General features: G+C 42.4%; 1 protein-coding gene and 1 pseudogene across 2 annotated transcripts in view; one reads left to right on the top strand and one right to left on the bottom strand.

Moving 5' to 3' along the window:
• SCFD2 (sec1 family domain containing 2) overlaps nucleotides 1–24,440 on the bottom strand; it is a 293,361-nt gene that overhangs the window by 253,893 nt on the left and 15,028 nt on the right. Inside the window, 1 exon segment of the mRNA XM_080936728.1 lies at nucleotides 8,138–8,265. Within this exon segment, the coding sequence (XP_080792854.1) occupies nucleotides 8,138–8,265 (128 nt within the window).
• On the top strand, nucleotides 18,101–19,263 carry LOC308437709 (poly(rC)-binding protein 2-like; annotated as a pseudogene). Its single transcript has one exon. The product of its transcript is annotated as a poly(rC)-binding protein 2-like (transcript).

Raw genomic sequence — 24,440 nt, forward strand, 5'->3', positions numbered from 1 at the left:
GATGTAATGCTCCTGTCTCTGGATAGTGTTGATTTAATTTCATAAATTCAATAGGTGGTAATGAATTACTTGTATAAATAACTCATTTGTTGGTCTCTGGTTCATTGTGCTAGACACACAATAATTGTTTACTTAACACAAATACATTCAGTCATTCAATAGTCGGCCTGATAGGTAAGATTTTCTATGATATGGAATAATTTTGAATAGTCTGAAGCCTGATCTACATACCCTTCAAGAACCTAATAGAAAAAAAATATAAATATATAATGATTATGGTGTATTTTTTAAATTTAGTTTTTGTTTCCTGAAACAAGGTCTAGCTTTGTAACCCATGCTGGCTTGGAATTCTCTACTTAGCCAAGGCTATCCTCTAATTATTGTTCTTCCCTCACCGGCTTGCCAGGTGTTGAGATTCCAGGTGTGTGTCCACCATCACACCCAGCTTACAATTATGTTTGTAAAAACTAAAAATGGCATTTTTATCTTGAGCTCTGTATAGTCTCTAAAAAAACTTCACTGAGTCCTACCTCCTTTTTAATTTGAAAGCTTTACTTCTTTATGAATTTCCTAAGTGAGTGCTATATTTATATAATTTCTACCCCAATTCCTCCCGTGCATACTCACTCCCTCCCAAATTCAAGACTCGTTCTTCTTTATTACCATTGTTTTTCATTAATTGATATATTTATTCACTTTACATCCCAATATCTGGCCCCTCTTCCCAGGACCCCCTCCTACAGTCCTTCCTCCATTCCCCGCTCCCTTCTCTTCTGGGAAGAGTGAGGTCCCCTGGGTCACCCCATCCTGGCACATCAAGTCTCTGCAGGACTCAGTGCATCCTCTCCCACTGAGGCCAAGCAAGACAGTCTGGTTAGGGGAATGAGAACCACCGGCTGGCAACAGATTCAAGGACAGCCCCCTCTCCGTTGTTGGGGGACCTCCATGAAGACCAGGCTACACATGTGACACATATGTGCAGGGGCCTAGGTACAGCACATGCTCATCTTTGATTGGTGGCTCAGTCTCTGGGGGCCCCAAGGGTCCAGGTTAGTTGACTCTGTTGGTCTTCCTATGGAGTCCCTGTCCTCTTTGGCTCCCTCAACCCTTCCCCCAACTCTTCCACAGACTTCCCAAGCTCCATCCAGCGTTTGGCTGTGGGTTTAATCACTGTAGTTACATGTGCAAACTCTCTCTCCACCCACGCCTCCTCCTAAGTCCACCTGTTACTCATAATGCCCTAATGTTTCAGGATAACCACTTGGGATTTGCTAACCTGTCAGGATGGTCTCCTTTTTAACATCTAACACTGACTCCAATGATCTCTAAGGAATTGTGTCAATTTTAAATCCCATAGAATATGACAATCTTTACACTATGACTCTCAGAGATGTTCCCACAAACCCATGTTCCTGACACACTTTCAGGCATGGTCAACACTATGTTGACAATACTGGAGTTCTGCTACTATGCTGCATTTGCACTGATGACATCAACATGACAGTGGTCATAAGTGTTGGGGTGACCCAACTAGCGTTGGCGCCTTAACACCAATCAGACAGCTCATGCTATTGTGAAGTGAATCCTAAGTCAGCTTCTCTTCAGAATGGCCATGATGCAAATGTTGCTAATTTGACCAACCTTAGGAACTGATCAGCAAGGAGGCAATAAGGTGGAGGAGCAGAAGCATCCTTCGTGCCCCTCCGCAAGAACTGGGCCACAGGAGAAACTGCATTCTGGAAAGTGAACCCAAGATTGAGTTCTAGGGATCTAGGAGAGAGAAACAGGATCTAAAGAGCACAGAGAAAGGCTAGGAGCTGGCCGATGGGTAAAGCACTTGCAGCACAAGAGCAACGCCCTGAGCTCAAGTCCCCAGGATCCAGATAACCCTGGCACAGCACTGTGCCTCTATAACCCCAGAGCACTGGGCTGTAGGAAATGTGGACTTACTTGGAGAGTGATGTGGAAATAAGATAGAGGCTAAGACCCTAAGGTCTACAGAACTCACTAATCGAACTCAAGGCATAACCAACAATGACAAATCAGTAGAGCAGCAAAGTGTAAGAGAAGAAGGCGTGAACCTACTAGAAAGACAAAGGCATCAGAAACACAGAGCCACATAAGGACAACAGTGGAAAATTCTGAGGAAGGAAATGTGACAGATGCCCAGAGAAAACAGTGGAACAAAAACCTCAGAAAGGAAACGTGTAAACATGACTGTCACGCAGCACGCTGAAGCAGAAATGCTGACTGCTTCTTCCCGTCCTCAGTCAACAGGCAGCCCGTTCACCAAATCAACAACCACACTACCCATCATGCACTGACTTCTTCAGTGGCCGGTGAAGACTGTCACTTAGACTCTGTCTGATAAGAAAAGAGTGCTGGCTCCTTGGGAACCAGAGTAACCAAGAAAGGGGAAACTGTATGTTAACTTCACAAAGAGCAACAGCCTCATCAGATGAAATAACCCCGATTTTACAATGAGACACAGACACATGAGCTGGGGACTGTGCTGGAAAGCCAGTAATATATGGGTCAAGGATGTGGCAGGAAGATTATGTGATTTTTCAGTAGTTTTTGAAGAAGGGACTTCTCACTGGAGCATGAGCGAAGGAAGCTCTGCAGTGTTGGTAATCAACAGAAGAGGGGACACGAGTAACCGCACACCGACAGGAAAGCTGTGTGCTCTCAGCTCACTGTCTAACCCAGTCAGCACCTGAGTGAGGGTTGAGGGTAGGAAGGCTATGCCAGCAGTCATGGTCGGCCTCCAGGGGCGTGCTAAGAGAAGGAGAGACAGCAGCACCCTGGGACAAGCAGATGAACGCACTTGGACAGAGCCGCTGAGGCCTGGCTCACAGGAGGAACAGAGTGAGGGGAGAAAGCAGGCCCACACATGGGCACTCCACAGGGTCTAGAGGCATAAAGCTGTCCAGAAACGCATGCTTTATGCCTGGGCCACTTCAAGAAGTAATGTGGGTCCCGTGGGCAAGGGGACGACACAATGATGGTGGCACATGGCAGTGTGGACACCGTCTGGACTCCTCTCCCAGGAACAGACTTGATAAGGAAGTCAGGCTTGAATCTGCACTTCCTCGTTCTGTGACAATGTCACAGGCCAGCCAGTACTCTAGAGGTTTTCAACCTGTGGGCTGCATTCCCTTTAGGAGCTGAACATCCTTTTCACAGGGGCCACAGAGCAAATATCCTAGATGTCAGATATCTGCATTATGATTCTAAACAGGAGCCAAATTACAGTTATGAAGTAGCAATGAAAGTAATTTCATGGTTGGGGGTCACCACAACATGAGGAACTGTATTAAAGTGTCTCAGCATTAGGAAGGCTGAGAACCATTGCAGTAGAAAGAAAGTGTATCACCATTTTGAACACAGAAATAAGACTAATTAAAAAAAAAAAAAAAAGAACTGAAGAGCATCATAGGAGTAGCAACAGGACGATGCAGCTGCCAACAACACAGTAGAGAAAACAAAATGCAGAGATGTACGGACTGAAACTTAGATCCCTGAGAAAGAGCGTTCCTCAGCTGGTTGGTGCCTCTCAGGAACCATGAAGTGGCTTCTCCAAGTGCTGGATGAACTGTAATTGTGACCACAGGAAGGCCCCGACCCTGAGAAGGTAGTACCGCTGACAGTCAGAACACATGCTCCTGGGAAGCAGACAAAAAGGAGCAAGTTCCCTGTATCCCCTCCAGACCACATCTCCCTCAGTACTGCTTACAGCATGGCCTGCCACAGAGCCGGATGAAAAAGAAGTGTGCTTTCAGAGTCCCAGTCCTAATCTGAGAAACAGTAATTTAACAGCACAGAAACCCTATACAAAACTCAACTTCCTAGGTCTCAGTTTTCCTAGTCTGTGAAATGGGTGTGAAAATAGATAGCAAACTCACATGATTATTGAGAATATTAAACAACCAAACTATGGAGAAATCCCACTGCAGCGCTTGTAAGTGAACAGCTGATTAATAAAATTAATTTTCATAAAAGTAATGTGAGAGTTAAGCAGTACACGTGGCCCTAGGACATGCCTAGATCTTCTCACATTTTGTAAACTGTAATTACATGGTATATAGGTCTTAATTAGTGCTTAATCTCTCCTTTTACAAACTTTGCCAATCCAACTCTTTCTTCATTTTAGTTTTGCTCCTCCATCCTCCTCCTCATCATCTTCCTCTTTCCTCTTTCCTCCCTCCCTCCCTCTCTCTCTCCCCCCTACACACACTCCTCTTAATCACAGAATTTTGTGTAATAAAGTAAAAGAAACCACACATGTGAAAAGACACAGCTTGTATCCAGTCACCCCCCCACCCCCCGCCACACACATACAATGGTGACTGTAAGGCCAAGCTCAGGAGTGAGTCCTCTGGTGCTGCTCAGAGCCATGCTCACAGTCCAGTCATAGTCCAGGAAACAGATACTTTCCCTAGTTTGGGGTAAATTCAAGTTGGGCTAATAAGCCACAGAACTGTGAGTCAGCTACAAACATGGCTGCCTGTGCATCCTTCCATCTCAAAGTAAAGCCACAGAAGCACAGCAGCCTAGGACACAGCAGAGAAGGATGAGGACAGAGGAAGTGGGCAGGGAAGCCTTCAGGCAAAGGTCTCAGCATCCAGCCTGCCCTTGGTGAGAAGCACTGAGAGAGCCCGCCTGCCTTGCTTCCATGCTCCTGGCCATGATGCTCACAGACTCATCCTCTGAATCTGTAAGCAAGCCCCCAACTAAGTGACTTCTTTTATTAAAAAGAAAAGGTAAAAGAAGCCCTAAAATAACCAGCAGAGGTCTTAAGCATGCATGCTCTCTCAAGGCATGGAGCGGAAAGAAAAAACAGTAATGCTTCACTGCCGTTCTAATGGAGTGTTCCTGCCACAAGTCCAACACCAGAGAGTATATCAGAGAGTGAAAACAGGCCCTGCAGACCCGTCAGTCACAGTGGACCTCGGAGAGAGGCATGCTGGGAAACCTACGATAGGAATTTCTATGGTCTTGTGGGTTGAAACAAATGTATTTCTTAGGGTCTATTTGTTTTTTACTTTTAGGAGACATTTTTCCTTATATGAAAGTCAGTGGGAAAAATACAATTCCCTTTCCAGTGTTTTAGAAATTATTTTTTTGGAATGTGTCTACTTAACTGACAATTTAATAACAAACTCTCAGTGAGATGACAGATATTTACATATACAGTGATAAAATGAAGTTTTTGCTTTGTTTAGCAATTTTATCATTTAAGAGAATACAGTTTATATCTATTAGTGTTCATAGTGCAGGGGTTGGGGGATTTTATATTGACAATCTGAGGTTTCCAGCAGGAAAAATCATATCATAAATTTGAATACTGAGGGATCTTTGCTCTAGAATCAAAAGCTGTTTATGTCTCAAGAACGCCACAAGCTTTAACTGAAGGCAGAGACATTCATACTTTGGTAAACCTTACAGCAGAGGCCAGGGAGTCCTGGAGAGTTTAACTTCTTCCTGACTGCTGCATTCCAAATCTCCACCATTTGAGCCAACAGTATGTAACTGTTTAATGACAAGCTGGCTGATAGGCAGTTTTCAAATACTGATGCCTTGGTGTATTGAAAATTTCCAGTTCTTTTTTAACTTCTCATGGTTCTAGGTCTGCATGTGGGAAAGAGGCCCATAAGAAATTCTGCCTAGTGACAGTAAGCAGACATGGGTCACCACACTGCGTTATCTCTGACTAGACAGCACTTGGCACAGGCATTGAGCATGAGCTGACCCTGCTAACAATCCATGGTTTCTTTCTTCCCCACAGCCCCCACCTCCCCGTCTGGAGTTTGGGGATAAAGATAAGTATTTTATCTTTTTTGGAGTTGTGGGAGTTGATAAGAAAAAAAAATCAAACATTTAAATTTGAATTCTTTGTGGAGTTACTCATGATGTTTTGTTGGATTTTTCTTTTTAAATTTCTGGCTTTAGTTATTTTTCAAAGACGGGGCTCTTGAGAAAAGTAAAGTTTATTGATCTTTAAAGAGTCTAGTGTTAAGACATAAAATTTGATTTATGCTCTACAATAACATCATAAGGTTTGACACTAAAACACAGTATAAATCATCATCAGGGTCTTTTATGCACTCTGCCCTTTTTTAATTCACAATATAAATTAGTTCTTGTTTCACTGTACTTATGAGTAAGAAACTCCAAACTAAACAACATGCAGGCTTGTGGAAAGAAAAGAGGCAAGGAGCCCAGTATGATGGTTCGTCCCCGCACTGGGGACACTAAGGAAGATTCTGTGTCGAAGGCCGGTCAGAAGGGAGGGGCAGGACGGTGGCCTGCTGGACAAACTGGGCGTGTCCAAGTGAACTCTGCATCCCGAGCACCCACCTAAGAGCCTGCACGTAATCATATGCTCAAGAGGTCAAGGTAAACAGGGATCACCACCTGGATACACACCTCCCATGTGAAGCCTGCCTGAGTCAGAAGCCCCGCAGGACAGCGTGAGTTAGAGAGCCCACACCACAAGAAATCCCCTAAAGCTGCAGATCACCAGGGATTCCAATAATAAAGATCCTCCTTCTCCTGATATTGTATATTAGCACCCACTGTGCCTTGCCAACCCCCATTCCCCCGATAGACTCACCTGGGTAGTCTCATCGGACACCAGAGATGAAGGTCTACCTCAACAGAACGCCCCCTTACACCTGGTGGCCCACTTTAACCCCTGATTTGTGTAAATTAGCTACTGGATTAGACACATGGGATATTCCCACTCAAAAACTGAAAGAAATACTACATAAGGTCCTCCGTAGCCTGCCTGTGTACATAGCATGGTAAGTTACAAAGTAAGATACCAATGATGTCAATCCTGGATCTCCATGTGCATATATGTACCTATACATATACATATGCTAATGTAGTCAAACATGCATGCATCCAAATATACACACACCACACACAAGCACACATGTTCAAAACAACAAAGAAAGAATAAAAGGAAGCAGGAACAGGAACAGTTCTGGGTCAGAGTTTTTGAGTGGGATGGCAACCCCATCCCTCACTTGATGCCCTGTCTTTCTAGTAGAGGTGGAGTCTACACGTTCCCTCTCCCCATGTAGGGCATTTCATTTAAGGTCCTTTGAGTCCTGAGCATCTTTCATCTCTCAGGTCTTTGGTACATTCTAGAGGGTTTCCCCACCTCCTACATACCAAGGCAGCCTATTTCCATTCTTTCTGCTGGCCCTCAGAGCTTCAGTCCTGCCCCCCACCAATACCTGATCATGTTCCCCCTTTCTCCCCCTGTCCCTTCTCCCACCAGGTCCTTCCCTCCCTCTTCCACCAACCCCCGTGATTGCTTTCTTTTCCCTCCCAAGTGGGATTGAAGCAGCCTCACTTGAGCCCTGGAGAAGAGCCTGAGGAAAAGGAGGTCCTATCACAGGCCCAAATTGGGATCCAGCTCAAGGGGAGGCTCCAAGGCCTGACACTGTTACTGATGCTGTGGTGTGCCTAGCATGGCTGCCCTCTGAGAGGCCTAGCAAGCAGTTGAAAGTATCAGATGCAGACACTTACACCCAACCAATGGACAGAAGCCAGGAACCCCTGTGGTTGAATTGGTGAAAGGCTGAAAGAAGTTGAGGTGGAGGGCGACCCCATAGGAAAACCAACAGTCTCTATTGACCTGGACCCCTGTGATCTCTCAGACACTGAGCCACCAATCAGACAGCAGACACCAGCTGGTCCAAGGCCCCTGACACAGATACAGCAGAAGACTGGCTGGTTTGGCCTCAGTGAGAGAAGACAGACCTAACCCTTGAGAGACTTGAAGCCCCAGGGAGCGGGGATGCCTGGCAGGATGAGGTGGGGTGGGGTGGGGTGGGGAAGGGAGTAGGAGGGACATCCTCTTGGAGACAGGGGAGGAGGAATGGGATGAAAAACTGTCAGAGGGCAGACAGACAGAGAGATAATGATGACTGAACTCTAAAAAATAAAAAAAAAAAAAATTAAAGTTTTTTTTTTAAAGGAAGCAGGGCAAAGAGAAGATAGAAAGATAGGAAGACAAGAACCAGAATGAATAGACAAACACCAGGACAGTCTCAAAGCTGCAGCTTTGCTTCTACTCAAAACAGGTAGTGTTTCTGTGCTGCCTAAAGAGGTTGAGGCTTACCCATACTCATCTTGATGGGCAGGTTCTCTCTGCTGGCTGCTTCCACTAGATGTCTCCGAACTTCCATCAAGGCCTCTTTGTGCTTGGTGTTCAGTAAGGCTTCCCATAGGGCCTTGGCTGAGGCATCACTGCAGTGAAAACACACAACAGCTTAGAGTAAATCCCTACTGGGAACTGGGAAGGACTGGAAGCAAAGAAACCTCCAGCATTTCCTTACGAGTACTAATACCATCATTCCCCCAATACAGGATAACTAAGCCATTTAATGGGCAGAGTACTAAGGAATTAAGGAGACAACAAAATCAGGATAAAAAGGAGAAGAAATGCTACACTGTTCCATGACAGTATGAGAAAATATATCTATGTATTTTCTATATACTTCTGTATATAGAAATATGTGTATATTTATGTATACATATATGTATCTATATACATATCTATATAGTTTTGGAGACATTCACTTGAAAGTAGTTCACAGTGCAGTTCATTGCTAAAGAAGCCTGAATGTCACAAAAGCAAAAATTAAATGAAAGGCTAAAAACAACCATCAGTAGCATCAACCTGACATAGCATACTGTCTGAGAAGCACAGAGAAATCCTCCCTGAGAATTCTTGCACAGATTTTCAATGCACTTCCTAACAGACTTCCTGGTGGGTAAGAATGAGGACTTGTACTCTGGAGCAGGCACTGAAGTATTCCACTCCAGGCATTCGGTAGAAAGGACAGGCCTGTGGATGTCTTTACAATCATCCATTGATAGCAGCCCCAAGCACTGCATTGTATGGGTCTCATCTGGGTTCACTTCCCAGTAGCTCTCTGTCTCATCTGCCATGCTGTGTCCCTGTTATAAATGAGCACAGTGTTCTCTCCGGAAGGCCACCACCATGAAGCCAAGTATGCACATTTGTAATAATGTTTTCAAAGCTCAATCTAAAGGAAACAAAGTGACTTTTGTCCTTTTCTAAGGACATCTTCCACCTAAAAGGCCCATTAACTCACACACTAACCTCTCAGTAAAGTGTAGTAGCTCCTATTATCAGCTATTCTTCCATAGTGAAATAACATCTTTAAACTCAAAACTGTAACTTCTCTGATGGTTAGCTTAGCCACCAGCTTGGCAGACTGGGAGATACATAGAAAGCCGCTAAAGCGCATTTCTTCATGTATCTGGGAGGATGTTTCCAGAGGGTCAGTGAGCTGAGCAGGGAAGACATGACCTGCATGTGGGCTCCACTGTCCAATATGTTGGGCGCTGGACAGAGCTAGAAATGAAAGGAGCAGGGGCTGCTTTGAGCCTGGGCCTTCTGCTGCTTTTGCCACTGCTTACAGGTAGTAGTAGGTTCTACACCCAGCTTTTCAATGCTCACTCACATCAGAGCTTTACAGGGAGCGTCCAAGCCTCTAGCCTAGGCCTGGGCCTAGACCTTGCCTCTAACTCCTCCCCAACCCTGTTCTGAGGCCCCCAAATTCTTCAGCAGAGGGAGCAGCTTTCTAGCTCTTCGCAGCTATTGGAGAACTCCCAGTCTACAATGTAGAAGTCCGTTTACTAGTTACACACTCTGTTTCAGTGCTCCTCTAAAGGACTCTAACAGAATCTTTTATCCTTAGATTTAATTACGTGAGCATTTAAATTACATGTCATGTCCTATATGTGGATGGCATACAGATTAAAAATAAACTTTCAATGACTTAAAAATCTGGAAGCTTACATATTTATAACATATAATAAGCAAAGACATTATAAAACACGTGACACGGGTTTCACTGAGTAAATAGACGCTATGCTAATTTAACCCTATCTGGGAGAACAGTGACTAAGAGAATAGATTCTTCTGTAAACAACAAGCTAGTACAAAGAAACTAAATCTCTAAATGTGCCAAAAGGAAGACATTATATCCCAGCTCATCAGGGGGAATGGGTATTATGTCATAGCTACAAACAGGAGAAAGGGGCATTTTAGAACATTCAAAACAGATACGTAAGAGACCTAAGACTGTTTTGTTCCATCCAATGGGTAAGGCAAAGACGGTCTTCACCATAATTTATTTGCTTTGGGGTTTTCAAGAAAAACACCAATTCCTCTAAAGAGTGGAATGCAATAGGGAAGCACTGAAGAATGCCGAGCAGTCAGTTTACACGGTCAGCCTCCCAAACTTATGGGCCACAATAACACCCTAGCTTTTCCATCAAAATTACTCTCTCCAGATCCCAGGTCTCCGTCTTAACACAGGAGCTCTAGAGCAGAGCCTCACTAACCTGTTCCTTTCCATGAGAACATACATCTCATTGATGCAGTGCACCTCCAAGACAGCAGTGGACTGACTAATGCTGAACTGCCCAGGAGCTTACAGAAGTCACTAAGATGCGTGCTCTGGAGTCAAAAAGGTTGTGTGGAACCTCCAAGTATTGTCCCCACCACCCAATCCAAACATACAGTCTGAGGTACCATCCTCTTAAGCATAGGACTTCTTTTTCTTCTTTTCCAAGAACTTTCTTCCTAGAACAGTGCCTCCCCCACTGGCCTCTTCTAAAATGTAAGCTTATCAGAGAGAGAGAAAGCAAGGAAGCCATCCAGTCCTTATGCAAGCCCACACGCGCCTCCTCACTGGGCCACACTGCCCTACCTGATCTCTATATGGCCACTAGACTTAATGTGTGTTCCCATGTTTGTGTGTTCCAGTGCTTGTTCATGAAAGCAGGACTCTGTGAAAGCAGGACTCTGACTCACTGTAAAATTCATCATTACCTGAAAATGGTGCCAAGTCTGTGGTAGATCTCTTAAATAGTAAGTAAATTAAGCTGCACATAGTATAGGCTGGTGCACATAATTAATTCTCTACCTCCCTCATCTATCTCCTTTATGAGGAAAGCAATATGAATGACTTCTCAGATTCAATATGTATACACAACTCTTTTCTGACATCCTAGACTAAACTGTGTGGTTGTTGCTGCCATACTACTGTGATTGGATGCCTTACAGAAGGGCTCCATGTACAGGACAAATCCACTTAATTATCAAATGGTTTTATTCATAAATCTCTAGTAGTGCACAAACACCCACTCCAGATTTATATTCTATGACTCTTGTGTACTAAAATACCTTAGAAGAAATTAGATTTTCTGCGATTCCTAACACTGACCCATAGGTCATTATTTCCTTAAAATCTGTTTTGAGGTTACAAACAGTTCTGTCTGATTTCAGAATGTGTGTTTCCTGTTCTAAGCCCCATGATTAGTGTGTGTGTGTGTGTGTGTGTGTGTGTGTGTGTGTGTTGTGTGCATGTGATGTGTATATAGATACAAGCATGTGCTTGAAAGTTAGAAGACAACTTTGAAAGAGCTGGTTTTCTCCTTCCACTGATGTGGGATATAACTTAAGGCATCGGACCATGTAGCAAACACCTTTAACTTTTGAGCCATCTTGACAGTCCTTAAAAGTTTCTCTCTTTAAATTATTTTATTTTATGTGTATGGATGTTTCGCCTACATGTATGTCTATGCACTGTGTACATGCAGTGTCTGTAGATATGAGAAGAGGACGTTGCAGCCACTGGAACTGAAATTACAAGTCATTGTTAGCTTCCATGTGGATGCTGGAAATTGAGTCTGAAAGAGCAACCCGTGCTCTTCCATGCTTAGCCATCTCTGCAGGCACTCCAGAAAACCTTCTTACACTATCATGCTATCAGTGATTGGCATCTTAAGTTTCCCAAGCAAATATCCTTCAACTAACTTGGGTTGTGTGAATAAATGGCTGAGGACAATCAAGCCATGTGACAGTAGTAATTGTTTTTTACTGCTGTGACCAAATGTGTGACATGAAGTAACTTGAGAGAGGAGTTACTTTGGGTTAGAGATTAGGAAATTCCAGTCCATCATTTCAGGGCAGGCATGTTAGTGGGAGCTGAAGTAGCTGGTTAGATTATGTCTTCAGTCAGGAAACAGAGACTTGAATATTCAGATTCAGTTCACTGTCTTTTTAGTCTGGGATCAGGCCCATAGGAAGCTGCCATGCACATTCAGATGGATCTTCCTTTCTAAATTAACCTTGTCTGAAACACCAACACACACATACACGCACAGGCACATGTATATGTATGTATGTATGTATGTATGTATGTATGTATGTATGTATGACTCCAAATCTCACCAAGTTGAGAATCAAGATTAGCCATACAAATCTACTCCTTATCAACTCAATCTCCAAATATATTTAAACCTTAGCAGCCTACCTCTGTCCTCAAATATTCATCATGATCATCTTATAATGCACAATACATTTAGTTCATCTGTAAACAGTCTTCCAATGTTAACAGTTCTAATACTGTTCTGATGCCCAAAGTCCAAAGTCTCTTCTGAGACTCAAGGCATCATAAGATCTTATAGAATCAAAAAGTGAGCTAAATATTTCTATCATATAATGGCACATTCTGAAAAGGAAGAATACAGGTATAGCAAGGAAATATTAAACTTAAGTAAAACCAAAAACCAGCAGAACAAATACCAAACCCTGCAGCTCCATATCTGGGATGTGGCTGAATCATCTGGATGCCAATGGTCTTGAGTCACCCCGTGCTCTGATCTTGCTGTCTATGACACAGCCTGCAACACATGTGCTCCTCTCGGGCTGGCTCCGTTCTGCTTCCTCAGTGTATGGCTCATGGTCCTGCTACCTCCAACATCCTGGGGTCTCCATAGTAACTTAGGTTTCCTGGTTAGTTTGATGTAAAGACTCTTAGGACCTCCCCTTACAGAGAATCCAATTCTATTAGGGAATTCAATCCTCTTACACATTGACTGTCCTCAGCAGCTTTCTAGAATTTTGATGAAAGTCTCTATGACTCTATATGCCTTGCTTGAATGCCTAAAACCAGCACCATTAGATAACACTGCCAAATTCTGCTGCCAAGTAAAGATGTATCTGACAGCCATCCATCCACACATACACCCCTATCACAGTAAAGATGTATCTGACAGCCATCCATCCACACATATACCCCTATCACAGTAAAGATGTATCTGACAGCCATCCATCCACACATACACCCCTATCACAGTAAAGATGTATCTGACAGCTATCCATCCAAACATATACTCCTATCACAGTAAAGATGTATCTGACAGCTATCCATCCACACATACACTATCACAGTAAAGATGTATCTGACAGCCAGCCATCCACACACACACTACCACAGTAAAGATGTATCTGACAGCCAGCCATCCACACACACACTTTTGTTACAGCACTAGAATCTATGTGCCTTAGAAGCTTAACTTGGAAATATGGAAAAGTCAAGTTGTTATTAATCAGAAAACGTCCTTCCTCCCTGTTAGCTAGCTTCCATACTGTGGGAGGCCAGGGGCAGAGAGTAACCAAAAGTTACACCCAGCTGTGACCCCTGGAGTTTCAAGAACAATTAGTGTGACAAGACATGAAGAACATGGGTGCAATGGTCACAGGGACGCTATGGGAGTGGCCAACTGCTTTCTGAGTAGACCTAAAGCCTGCTCCACAGGAGGACATACATTCCTGATACTATAAATCTGGTCAAAAATGGGCCCTGAGGTAAGCTCTTTACTGTTATTGTTCTAGGACATAGTCCCAAATGGACCTCTAAACTCACTCCTTCAAAGCATGGATTATCCCAGCTCTCAAACCTTGTCAGGTAAGTTTCTTTGTGCAATGGATGTGCTTTGGCTCTAGTCTCTAGCAATTACAGACACTTTCTCTGTGTTAACTTTGTTAGGAACTTTAAATTCACTCGAGGTTCCTGTCATCAACAAGCAACACAGAGCTCACTGCAGTCTCTTACTGTATAACTAGGAACAGAAAACAGTAATCATGACACAACCTGGACGTTAAGTTGTCTTCAAAGGTCCTACCAAAACCAAATGTGTTCAATAGTTTTTAACTCAACCTCACTCAGATATTCCATACAAAAGCAGAATGTAGCCGGCTTATTTGCCAAAATGTAACACCAATGATCTCCACAAAAGAACTTGCCAACTGAGAGCTCTTACTGACTTCTGGAACCGCAGGATCCAGACTCCACTATCACATTCCCATCAGAATGTCCCTTTAAGCTCTGCTACTCCAACCCTCAAATGAAGCATTGCTCATAGGTCACATTTACACCTAATATAAGCCCTTCGCAACCTATTTTAAACCTACTCCATCTTGCTCAGTCTTTTAAGTTCAAGAACAGCTGATCAACATCTGTTTTTAAACGATTTATTTATTTCATGTATGTGAATACATTTCAGACACACCAGAAGAAGGCATCGGGTCCTCATTACAGATGGTTATAAGCCACAATATGGTTGCTGGGATTTGAACTTAGGACCTCTGGAAGAGCAGTAAGTGCTCTTAACCATTGAGCCATCTCTCTAACCTGATAAACATCTTTGTAATAAGTCTGATCTGAAACAGCTTGGTTTTTTTTTTTTTTTTTGTTTTTTTTGTTTTGTTTTGTTTTGTTTTGTTTTTTTCATTACTACATAAGATTCCTGTGGAGCTGAAGAGATGGCTCATCAGTTAAGAGGACTTGCTGCTCTCCAGAGTACCAAACTTCAGCTCCCAGCACCTATATGACAGTTCACAACTGTCTGTAACTCTACTTCCTACATGACCTCTGTGGACACACACACACACACACACACACACACACACACCATTTTAAAAATCATTTTTAAGGATTTTTGAAACATAAATAAAACATAATTTTCAAGTATATTTTCAAATACTACCTCAACATTCTATTTTGAAAGCACTTTAGAATTTATTAAAGCATAATTCTTTGGTTCTTTCCTCAGGATCTGTGTCATGGTCACTAACTCAATCTAAAGAGCCACAGAGACACCAATCCCCTAAGTGAAGCACACTCAGACTAAAAATGGTGAAACTGGGGATCATGTTCAGGTAACAAACTTCTAAATCCAGTGAGCAAACTATCAAAGAAAGTCCAGTGAACAGAATGCTGATTATTTTCAATAGTTTATATTGTATTCTTTTCAAATCCTTAATTTCCTTAATATCCACTATTCTCCCTTTTGAATACACATGGGCCTTATTCAGAATGGAATACACAGATGAAGACTGAAGTAGACCTAAGTGTTTACAATCACAGGCCCTCCAGGTAACCAGGCCCTGAGCCAGGGTGGCTGGGAGCAAACAAGGACACATCCAACCCCACCACCATCTAACAGACAGCCTGACCACTGCTGCATATGGACACGTAAACCAGGCCCCAGTGCCCTACCCAGAGACTGCTACTGCTGTGCTGCCTGGCTGCTAGCTAAGAAATCTCTTGCCTGAAGGATAACTTAATCCAGCTCTTCTCTTTTCACCCTCTGTTTCCTATGGCTACACAAGCATATGAGAAGATAATACTCTCGGGATCCTGCATTCTTTTCTGTTTGTTTTGCTTTAAATAATATCATATTGCTCCCTTTGCACTCATCATGAGTCATTGACTGTTGTTACACAATGCTAATTACTTTCCACTTCGATTTTCTTGTGCAAATCCCCCTAACAACAACAACAAAAAGGGGGGGGGGTAAGCTGCTGGCCATAAAAGGGTAAACCCATGAAGAGGGGGAATACATATATCTATAGTCCCAGTGTTCTTATGGCAAGGTGGGAGGCAGAGACAAGAGAAGCCCCAGGAGATCCTGGGTCAGCTAGTCTGATGTACACAGTGACAACAAGAAAATGTGTCTCAAACAAAGTGGATGGTAAGGGCAACACTCAGTGTTGTCCTCTGGCCACATACATGCCATAGGTACACATGTGAACATACAGAGAAGGAGGTTTTGTTATACTCTTTCTGAATTTTCAAGTGTTCCAAATGTATGTATATACTTATTATATAATTTATATATATTATATATGTAATCTTTTTGAAAATAAAAAGGCAAAGCATCTAAGTTGCTTAGACAAATCATTTCTAATCCTGCTCATACCTTAAGTCCACTACACCAACAGAATACAAGAGATAGAAGAGAGAATCTAAGGGGCAGAAGACACCATAGAAAACATTGACACAATAGTCAGAAAAAATGCAAAAATCAAAGAGCTTCTAACCCGAAATATCCAGGAAATCCAGCACACAATGAGAAGACCAAACCTAAGGATATAGGTGTAAAAGAAAGCAAAGGCTCCCAAAAGGCCCAGTAAATATCTTCAACAAAATTATAGAAGAAAACTTCCCTAACCTAAAGCAAAGATGAAATAACCCCATGCACCCTATCAGATCAGCATGTGAATAAGGCTGGTCTTCAATAACAACAGAAATAACTAAAAGCCCACATACACATGGAAGCCAAACAATGCTCTACTCAATGATAGTTTAGACAAGGAAGAAATAAAGAAAGAAATCAAAGACTTTTTAAAATTTAACAAAAATAAAGGCACAACATATCCAAATGTATGGGATGCAATGAAAGCAGTGCTAAGAGGAAAACTCATAGCTCTGAGCACCTTCAAAAAGAAACTGGAGAGAGCATACACTAGCAGCTTGACAGCACACCTGAAAGCTCTAGAACAAAAAAAAAAAAAAAAAAAAAAAAAAAAACAGATACACCCAAGAGGAGTAGATGGCAGGAAATAATCAAACTCAGAGCTGAAATCAACCAAATAGAAACAAAAAGAACCATACAAAGAATCGACAAAACCAAGAGCTGGTTCTTTGAGAAAATCAACAAGATTAATAATACCCTCACCAGACCAACTAAAGGGCGAAGAGAGAGTATACAAATTAGCAAAATCAGAAATGAAACAGGAGACATACAACAGAAATTGAGAAAATTCAAGAAATCATCAGGTCCCACTACAAAAGCCTATACTCAACAAAACTGGAAAATCTAGAAGAAACGGACAATTTTCTAGACAGATACCAGGTACCAAAGTTAAATGAGGATCAGATAAATCATCTAAACAGTCCCATAACACCTAAAGAAATAGAAGCAGTCATCAAAAGCCTCCCGACCAAAAAAAGCCCAGGACCTGATGGGTTTAGTGCAGAATTCTATTAGACCTTCATAGAAGACCTAATACCAATACTCTCCAAACTATTCCACAAAACAGAAACAGAGGAAATACTGCCCAACTGATTCTTCAAATTATGTTCATTCCTAAACAACACAAAAAGACCCTACAAAGAAAGAGAACTTTAGACCAATTTCCCTCATAAGCATTGATGCAAAAATACCCAATAAAATTCTTGCAAACTGAATACACAAATACATCAAAACGATCATTCACCATGATCAAGTAGGCTTCATCTCATATATGGAAATCTATCAATATAATCCACTATATAAACAAACTCAAAGAAAAAAAAAAAACCATGATCATCTCTCTCTAGATGCTGAGAAAGCATTTGACAAAATTCAACGCCCCTTCATGTTAAAAGTCTTGGAAAGATCAGGAGTTCAAGGTTCATACTTAAACACAGTAAAAGCAATATATAGCAAACCAGAAGCCAATATCAAACTAAAAGGGACTAGACAAGGCTGCACACTCTCTCCCTACCTATTCAACATAGTACTGGAAGTACTAGCCAGAGCAATCAGACAGCAAAAAGAGGCCAAAGGGACACAAATTGAAAAGGAAGAAGTCAAAATATCACTATTTGCAGATGATATGATAGTATATTTAAGTGACCCCAAGAGTTCCACCCGAGAACTTTTACAGCTAATAAACAACTTCAGCAATGTGGCTGGATATAAAATTAACTCACAAATCAGTAGCCTTCAACTACTCAAAGGATAAACAGGCTGAGAAAGAAATTAGAGAATCCAGACCAGCAGAGGCAGCAGTAGGAGCAGCAGAAGCCTGTGCTCTCTCCTGCCCGCCTGCCCTCCACCGCCCTCCATCTGCCCCGGGATCTCTTTTCCCCCTAGCCTTCCTGCTCACACCTATTGTTCTGCATGGGCCTCCCCACCCTTCCCATTCCCGCCTGCTCCCCTTTCCCCCTCAGTTGACTTGTTCCTCCAGTGACCAAAGACTTGACTACTCAAACAAAATCCCTGTAACTGCTAGACATGGACAGCGGTGTGATTGAAGGTGGATTAAATGTCACTCTCACCATCAGGCTACTTACACATGGAAAGAAAGTTGGCAGTATCATCAGAAAGGAAGGAGACTCTGTTAAGAAGATGTGCAAGGAAAGTGATGCACCTATCAACATCTCAGAAGGGAATTGTCCTGGGAGAACTATCACTTAGGCTGGACCAACTAATAACACCTTCAAAGCCTGTGCTATGATCATGGACAAACTGGGAGAGGACATAAGCAGCTCTATGACCAATAGCATGGCTGCCAGTAGACCCTGGTCACCTTAAGGCTGGTGGTTCTTGTTAGTCAGTGTGGCTCTCTTATTGGAAAAGGTGGTTGCAAGATCAATGAAATAAGAGAGAGTACTGAGGCTCAGGACCAGGAAGCAGGGGATATGCTCCCCAACTCAACTGAGCAGGCAATCACTATTGCTGGCATTCCACAATCTATCATTGAGTGTGTCAAACAGATCAGTGTGGTCATATTGGAGTCCTCCCCACCCCTGAAGAGCGTGACCATCCCATACCGCCCCAAGCCCTCCAGTCCTCTAGTCGTCTTTGCAGGTGGTCAGGACAGGTACAGCACAGGTAGTGACAGTGGGAGCTTTCCCCACACCACTCAGTCCATGTGCCTCAACCCTGACCTGGAAGGACCACCTCTAGAGGCCTATACCATTCAAGGACAGTATGCTATTCCACAGTCAGATTTGACCAAACTGCACCAATTAACAATGCAACAGTCTCATTTCCCCATGGCAACACCAGATTCAGTGGCACTGAATCCAGCTCTCCAGAGCTCAAAGACTATTGGGCAGGTTTGGATGCATCTGCTCAAATACTTCTCATGAACTCACCGTTCCAAATGATTTGATTGGCTGCATAATCGGGCATCAGGGTGCCAAAATCAGACATCCATCAGATGTCTGGGGCGCAGATTAAAATTGCAAACCCAGTGGAAGGATCTACCAGGTTACCATCACTGGATCTGCAGCCAGCATCAGCCTGGTTCAGTATCTAATCAACATCAGGCTTTCCTTGGAGACAGGTAGCATGGGGAACAGCTAGAACAGAAGCAGAGTCACCCATAATCCTTTTCTACTGCTCCACCACCACCCATGATCCATCTGTGTAGTTTCTGAACAGTCAGCGAACCCAGGTTTTAAATAGTTCATAAATTTTCAGTTTCTACACACTTTATTATCCACTCATAATTAAAGTGTTTTAATTCCTTTCTCTGTTCAGCAGTTAACACTGAAATATCTATATTTAGTTTTATAAGCTTCTCCCCACTTTGTTTGGTTTTTTTTTTTTTTTGGGAGGGGGGCTCATGAATTTTTGTTTGTCATGGAAATGTAAAAGTGGATTATAATACATTTCTGTTTAGTTCTGTAATGTCAGGAATTTTTCAAAAAAAATTAAAAGATGGACGGGAAAAAAATTAGAGAATCAACAGCCTTCACAATAGTCACAAAGAATATAAAATACCTTGGGGTGACCCTAACCAAGCAAGGAAAAGATCTGTGACAGGAACTTCAAGTCTCTGAAGAAGGAAAATGAAGAAGACCTCAGAAAGTGGAAAGATCTTCAATGCTCATGGATTGGAAGAATCCACATAGTAAAAATGGCCATCTTGCCTAAGGCAGTCCCCATCAAAATTCCAACTCAATTCTTCATAGAGTTAGAAAGAGCAATTTACAAATTCATCTAATATAATAAAAATTCAGGATACCAAAAACTATTGTCAACAATAAAAAAAACTTCCAGGGAAATCACCATACCTGACCTCAAGCTGTATTACAGATCAATTGTGATTTTAAAAAAACCGCTTAATATTTATTCATACAGAGACAGGCAGGTAGACCAATGGAATAGAACTGAAGACCCAGAAATGAATCCACACACCTACAGTCACTTGATCTTTGACAAAGGAGCTGAAAACATTCACTGGAAAAGGCACAGCCTCTTCAACAAATGGTGTTGGTTCAACTGCCAGTGAGCATGCAGAAGAATACAAATAGATCCTTTCTTATCTCCTTGTACAAAGCTCCAGTGCAAGTGGATCAAAGATCTCCACATTAAACCAGGTACACTGAGACTAAAAGAACAGAAAGTGGAGAGGAGATGAGAACACATTGGCACAGGGGAAAATTTCCTGAACAGAACAACAATGGCATATGCTCTAAGATCAAGAATGGACAAATGAGTCCTCACTAAATTGCAAAGATTCTATAAGGACACTGTTAAGAAGACAAAACAGCAACCTACAGATTGAAAAAGGATCTTTACCCATCCTAAATCTGATACAGAGCTAGTATCCAATATATAGAAAGAATTCAGGAAGCTAGACTACAGAGAATCAAATAATCTTATTTAAAAATGGGGTACAGAGCTAAACAAAGAATTCTCAGCTGGGGAATATCAAATGTCTGGGAAGTACCTAAAGAAATGCTCAACCTCCCTAGTCATCAGGGAAATGCAAATCAAAATGCAAATCAGGGAAATGCAAATCACACCAGTCAGAATAGCTAAGATCAAAAACTCAAGTGACAGCAGATGCTGGAGTGGATGTAGAGAAAGAGGAACACTCCTCCACTGTTGGTGGGATTGTAAACTGGTACCACCACTCTGGAAATCAGTCTGGCAGTTCCTCAGAAAATTGGACATAGTACTACCTGAGGACCCAGCTATACTACTCCTGGGTATATATCCAAAAGAAGCTCCAACATATAACAAGGACACATGTTCCACCATATTCATAGCAGCCTTATTTATAATAGCCAGAAGCTGGAAAAAACCCAGATGTCCTTCAACAGAGAAATGGATACAGAAATTGTGGTACATATACACAATGGAGTACTACTCAGCTATTAAAAACAATGACTTAATGAAATTCCTAGGCAAATGGATGGAAATAGAGAATATCATCATGAGTGAGGTAACCCAGTCACAAAAGAACACTCATGGTATGAACTCACTTATATGTGGATACTAACCCAAAAAGCTTGAATACCCAAGAAACAACTCACACAACTTATGAAGCTCAAAAAGAAGGAATGCCAGAAGGTGGATGCCTCAGTCCATCTTAGAAGGGAGAACAAAACACTCATCGGAGGAAATAAAGGGACAAATAAAGGAACAGGGACTGGAGAAAAGATCATCCAGAGGCTGCCTCACTACCCCATATGCAGCCACTAAACCCAAGCACTATTGCTGATGCCAAGTAGTGCTTACTGGCAGAAGCCTAATATGGATGCCTCCTCAGAGGCTCTACCAGAGCCATACTGTTACAGAGGAGGATGCTTATAACTAACCATCAGACTGAGCACAAGGACCCCAATGAAGGAGCTAGAGAAAGGACTGAAGGAGCTAACATGGTCTGCAACCCCACGGGAAGAACAAAATTATCAACTAGTCAAACCCACCACAGCTCCCAGAGTCTAAAACACCAACCAATGAGTTTGCATGGAGAGACCCATGGCTCCAGGTACATATGCAGCAGAGGATAGCATCCACTGCCATCAATGGGAGGAGAGGACTTTGGTCCAGCGAAGGCTCATTTTCCCAGTGTAGGAGAAAGCCAATGTGCTGGGGTGGGAGAGGGAGGTTGGGAGGCAATGGGAGGGGAAGGGGGATGGAATTGAGGGAAGGAGATAACATCTGAAATGTAAATACAGAGAATATCCAATAAAACATAAAAAAAAATAATTCTGTCAAGAAGGAGACCTAGAATGTCTGCCCCTGAGGACGAATCCCCACCATGTTTGGTCCTCCAGCTCCACATGTGCAGATTTGTTTTACTTTCTAAAGTGCACCGACCAGTGTGTACATGCACCATATTGTTGTTTCTTTTATTAAAACTATTTTCCTTTTCACAAACCTAGTGACAATAACAGAATTTAATAAGAACACATCCAGAACCTTGTAGGATATGAATTAAGCACTTTTCTGCCATCTCCTCTTTTCCAGACATAAGTTTTAACTTAGTGCAGTTACTAGAAGACAACTTATTTACAATTCATCCTTTTAAGTGTATGATAAAATAATGTTTGTCTTATGAAAGGATCCATTGTGTTGTTATGACGTATAATGAGCTTCTAAACCGGCAGTAACTATATAACTTGCCAGATACCTACAGATGTCTGTTCCTTTCATTCTTCTGTTTTTAAGATTTGTTTACTCATTTTGTTTGTGAGTATGCTGTAGCTGTCTTCGGACACACCAAGAGGGCATTGGATCCCATTACAGATGGTTGTAAGCCACCGTGTAGTTGCTGGGAATTGAACTCAGGACCTCGTGGATGATTAGCCAGTGCTTTTAACAGTTGAGCCATCTCTCCAGTTCCTCTTCTTTTTCTTAATTAGCTATCTTGTGTCCCTAAAATTAAAACTATTGACAAATGGCATTTTAAGACTACAAGCTAACAATTAGAACCTGCCTTAAAGTCTTTCCAGAGCCTGCTTACAGTAAGACATGGTCCCCGTTCCATTCACCCCTGGCTCTTTATTTATCATAATTACTCAGCTCTTAATGGAATTTTATGAGTTGCCTTGGTTTGGCAAGTATAAAATGTCAGATTCAGTCTACTAGAAATAAACAGGAAATATTCACCACCAAATAAAATGCAAAGATGGCAGCATTAATTTTTTAAAGGTGCTTGAATGTTGACTCATAGTACTACTTCAACCACGTGGAAGGCTTGTAATTAGGAGGCTCATGTTGAACTATGAATGCACACTCTCATCTTATGAGTAAACCTGGGGAAATAGTTTCTTCATGGTGTGCAGAAAAGCTGAGCTTACTCACAGGATCTGTATCACCAGTCTTGGTATTCCAACAGAAACACAGTAACAGCAGCAGTAATAAACCCAACAAACATTTTAACTGGTCTTAACGGAGCAGGCTGAGTCACTGTTACTTGAGGAATAATGACTTCCATCAGTGTGAGCTTGAGGAGCTAAATAAATTAGTCAGACTTGTGCAGTCGCCTTCCTCTTGACTATTTTTAAACAATGCAGCTATGAGAAGCATATCCATGAACCTCCAAAACAAGTGAAAGAATTTCAACACAGGAGACATGAATTGGATAACCCTGGAAAGCCGTCTGTCCTTCACCATTCTTTCAAAATATCAGCACTTCCTGCAGCTGCACATCCATCAAGCAGTCCCAGCTGCCGAGGCTAGATCTAACAGAGAAGCCGGAAGGCAGCGTGCTCCTTCAGGTGACACAGACAGCAGCTCTGGAGAGCAAACACTAGTCTAAGAGTGGAGTCAAGGTCAAGCTGAGGCACTGACCAGCAGAGAGGAAGTAGCTACACAATGGGATTGGAGTAGATTGAGCTAGAGTAGCTGGGCACCCACCCACAAGAAAGCCTTTCAAGGAAACGAAGTTAGTATGGATGCAGCCAGTTAACCCACTTTGACAGCCCCCATCCCAACCCCAGAAAATATCAAGTCATTTCAGGCCTGGTGACTCATGTCAGAGATTGCTGACTTCTATGGACAACTGGAGGGTCTTTAACAAGACTGGTGTGGTCAGATCTTCACTGATGAACCAGCTCTTAGAATGTACAGTGCTGAGTGGATCTGAGAATTAGGCTGGACAATGCCCTCTGTCACTGAGATATCCCTATCTTTTGACTTTTTATTTTGAGACAGGGTCTCACTAAGTTGCCCAGGCTAGCCCTAAATTCTCTTGGTAGCCCAGGTAGGTCTTGAAATTTGCCAACCCGGTAACTCAGCCTCATGAGTACATAGGAACAGCTAGGTCACCATCACTAGGCTGCTTCACTATTTACTAAGAACCTACAATATAATGTTCTACATTCAAATAAATGGTGTTCCTCATGGACCCCTATCAAAAGTGACCCTATTACAAACCCCTCTACCTATTTTACATTTATAATACTTATCACTAACAGAAAATTGTCTTAGTAAATTTTGGAATAAATGTAGCAATGGGACATTAAGAACTGAAATACTCTAGCTGTAACAGAATGTCACGATCCTGGACCCATAGGGTGGTCATATTCTGCCACCAAGAACTTCTGGGCTCTGCAGTATGGTTTGATAGCATATAAGAGTGAAAAAGTTGGATATAAAGTTTCTCTCACAACATGTGATCAGAGGGGAAAAAAGACAATAACCTAGCAATCATAAAGTCATCCAGTATGAGGAGGCAGAGGCAGGCAGGTTGCTGAGAAATCTAGGCCCACCTAATCTACATAGTGAGACCCTGTCCCAAT

Source organism: Micromys minutus (assembly GCF_963924665.1).
Source record: "Micromys minutus genome assembly, chromosome: 1".
NCBI lineage: Eukaryota > Metazoa > Chordata > Mammalia > Rodentia > Muridae > Micromys > Micromys minutus.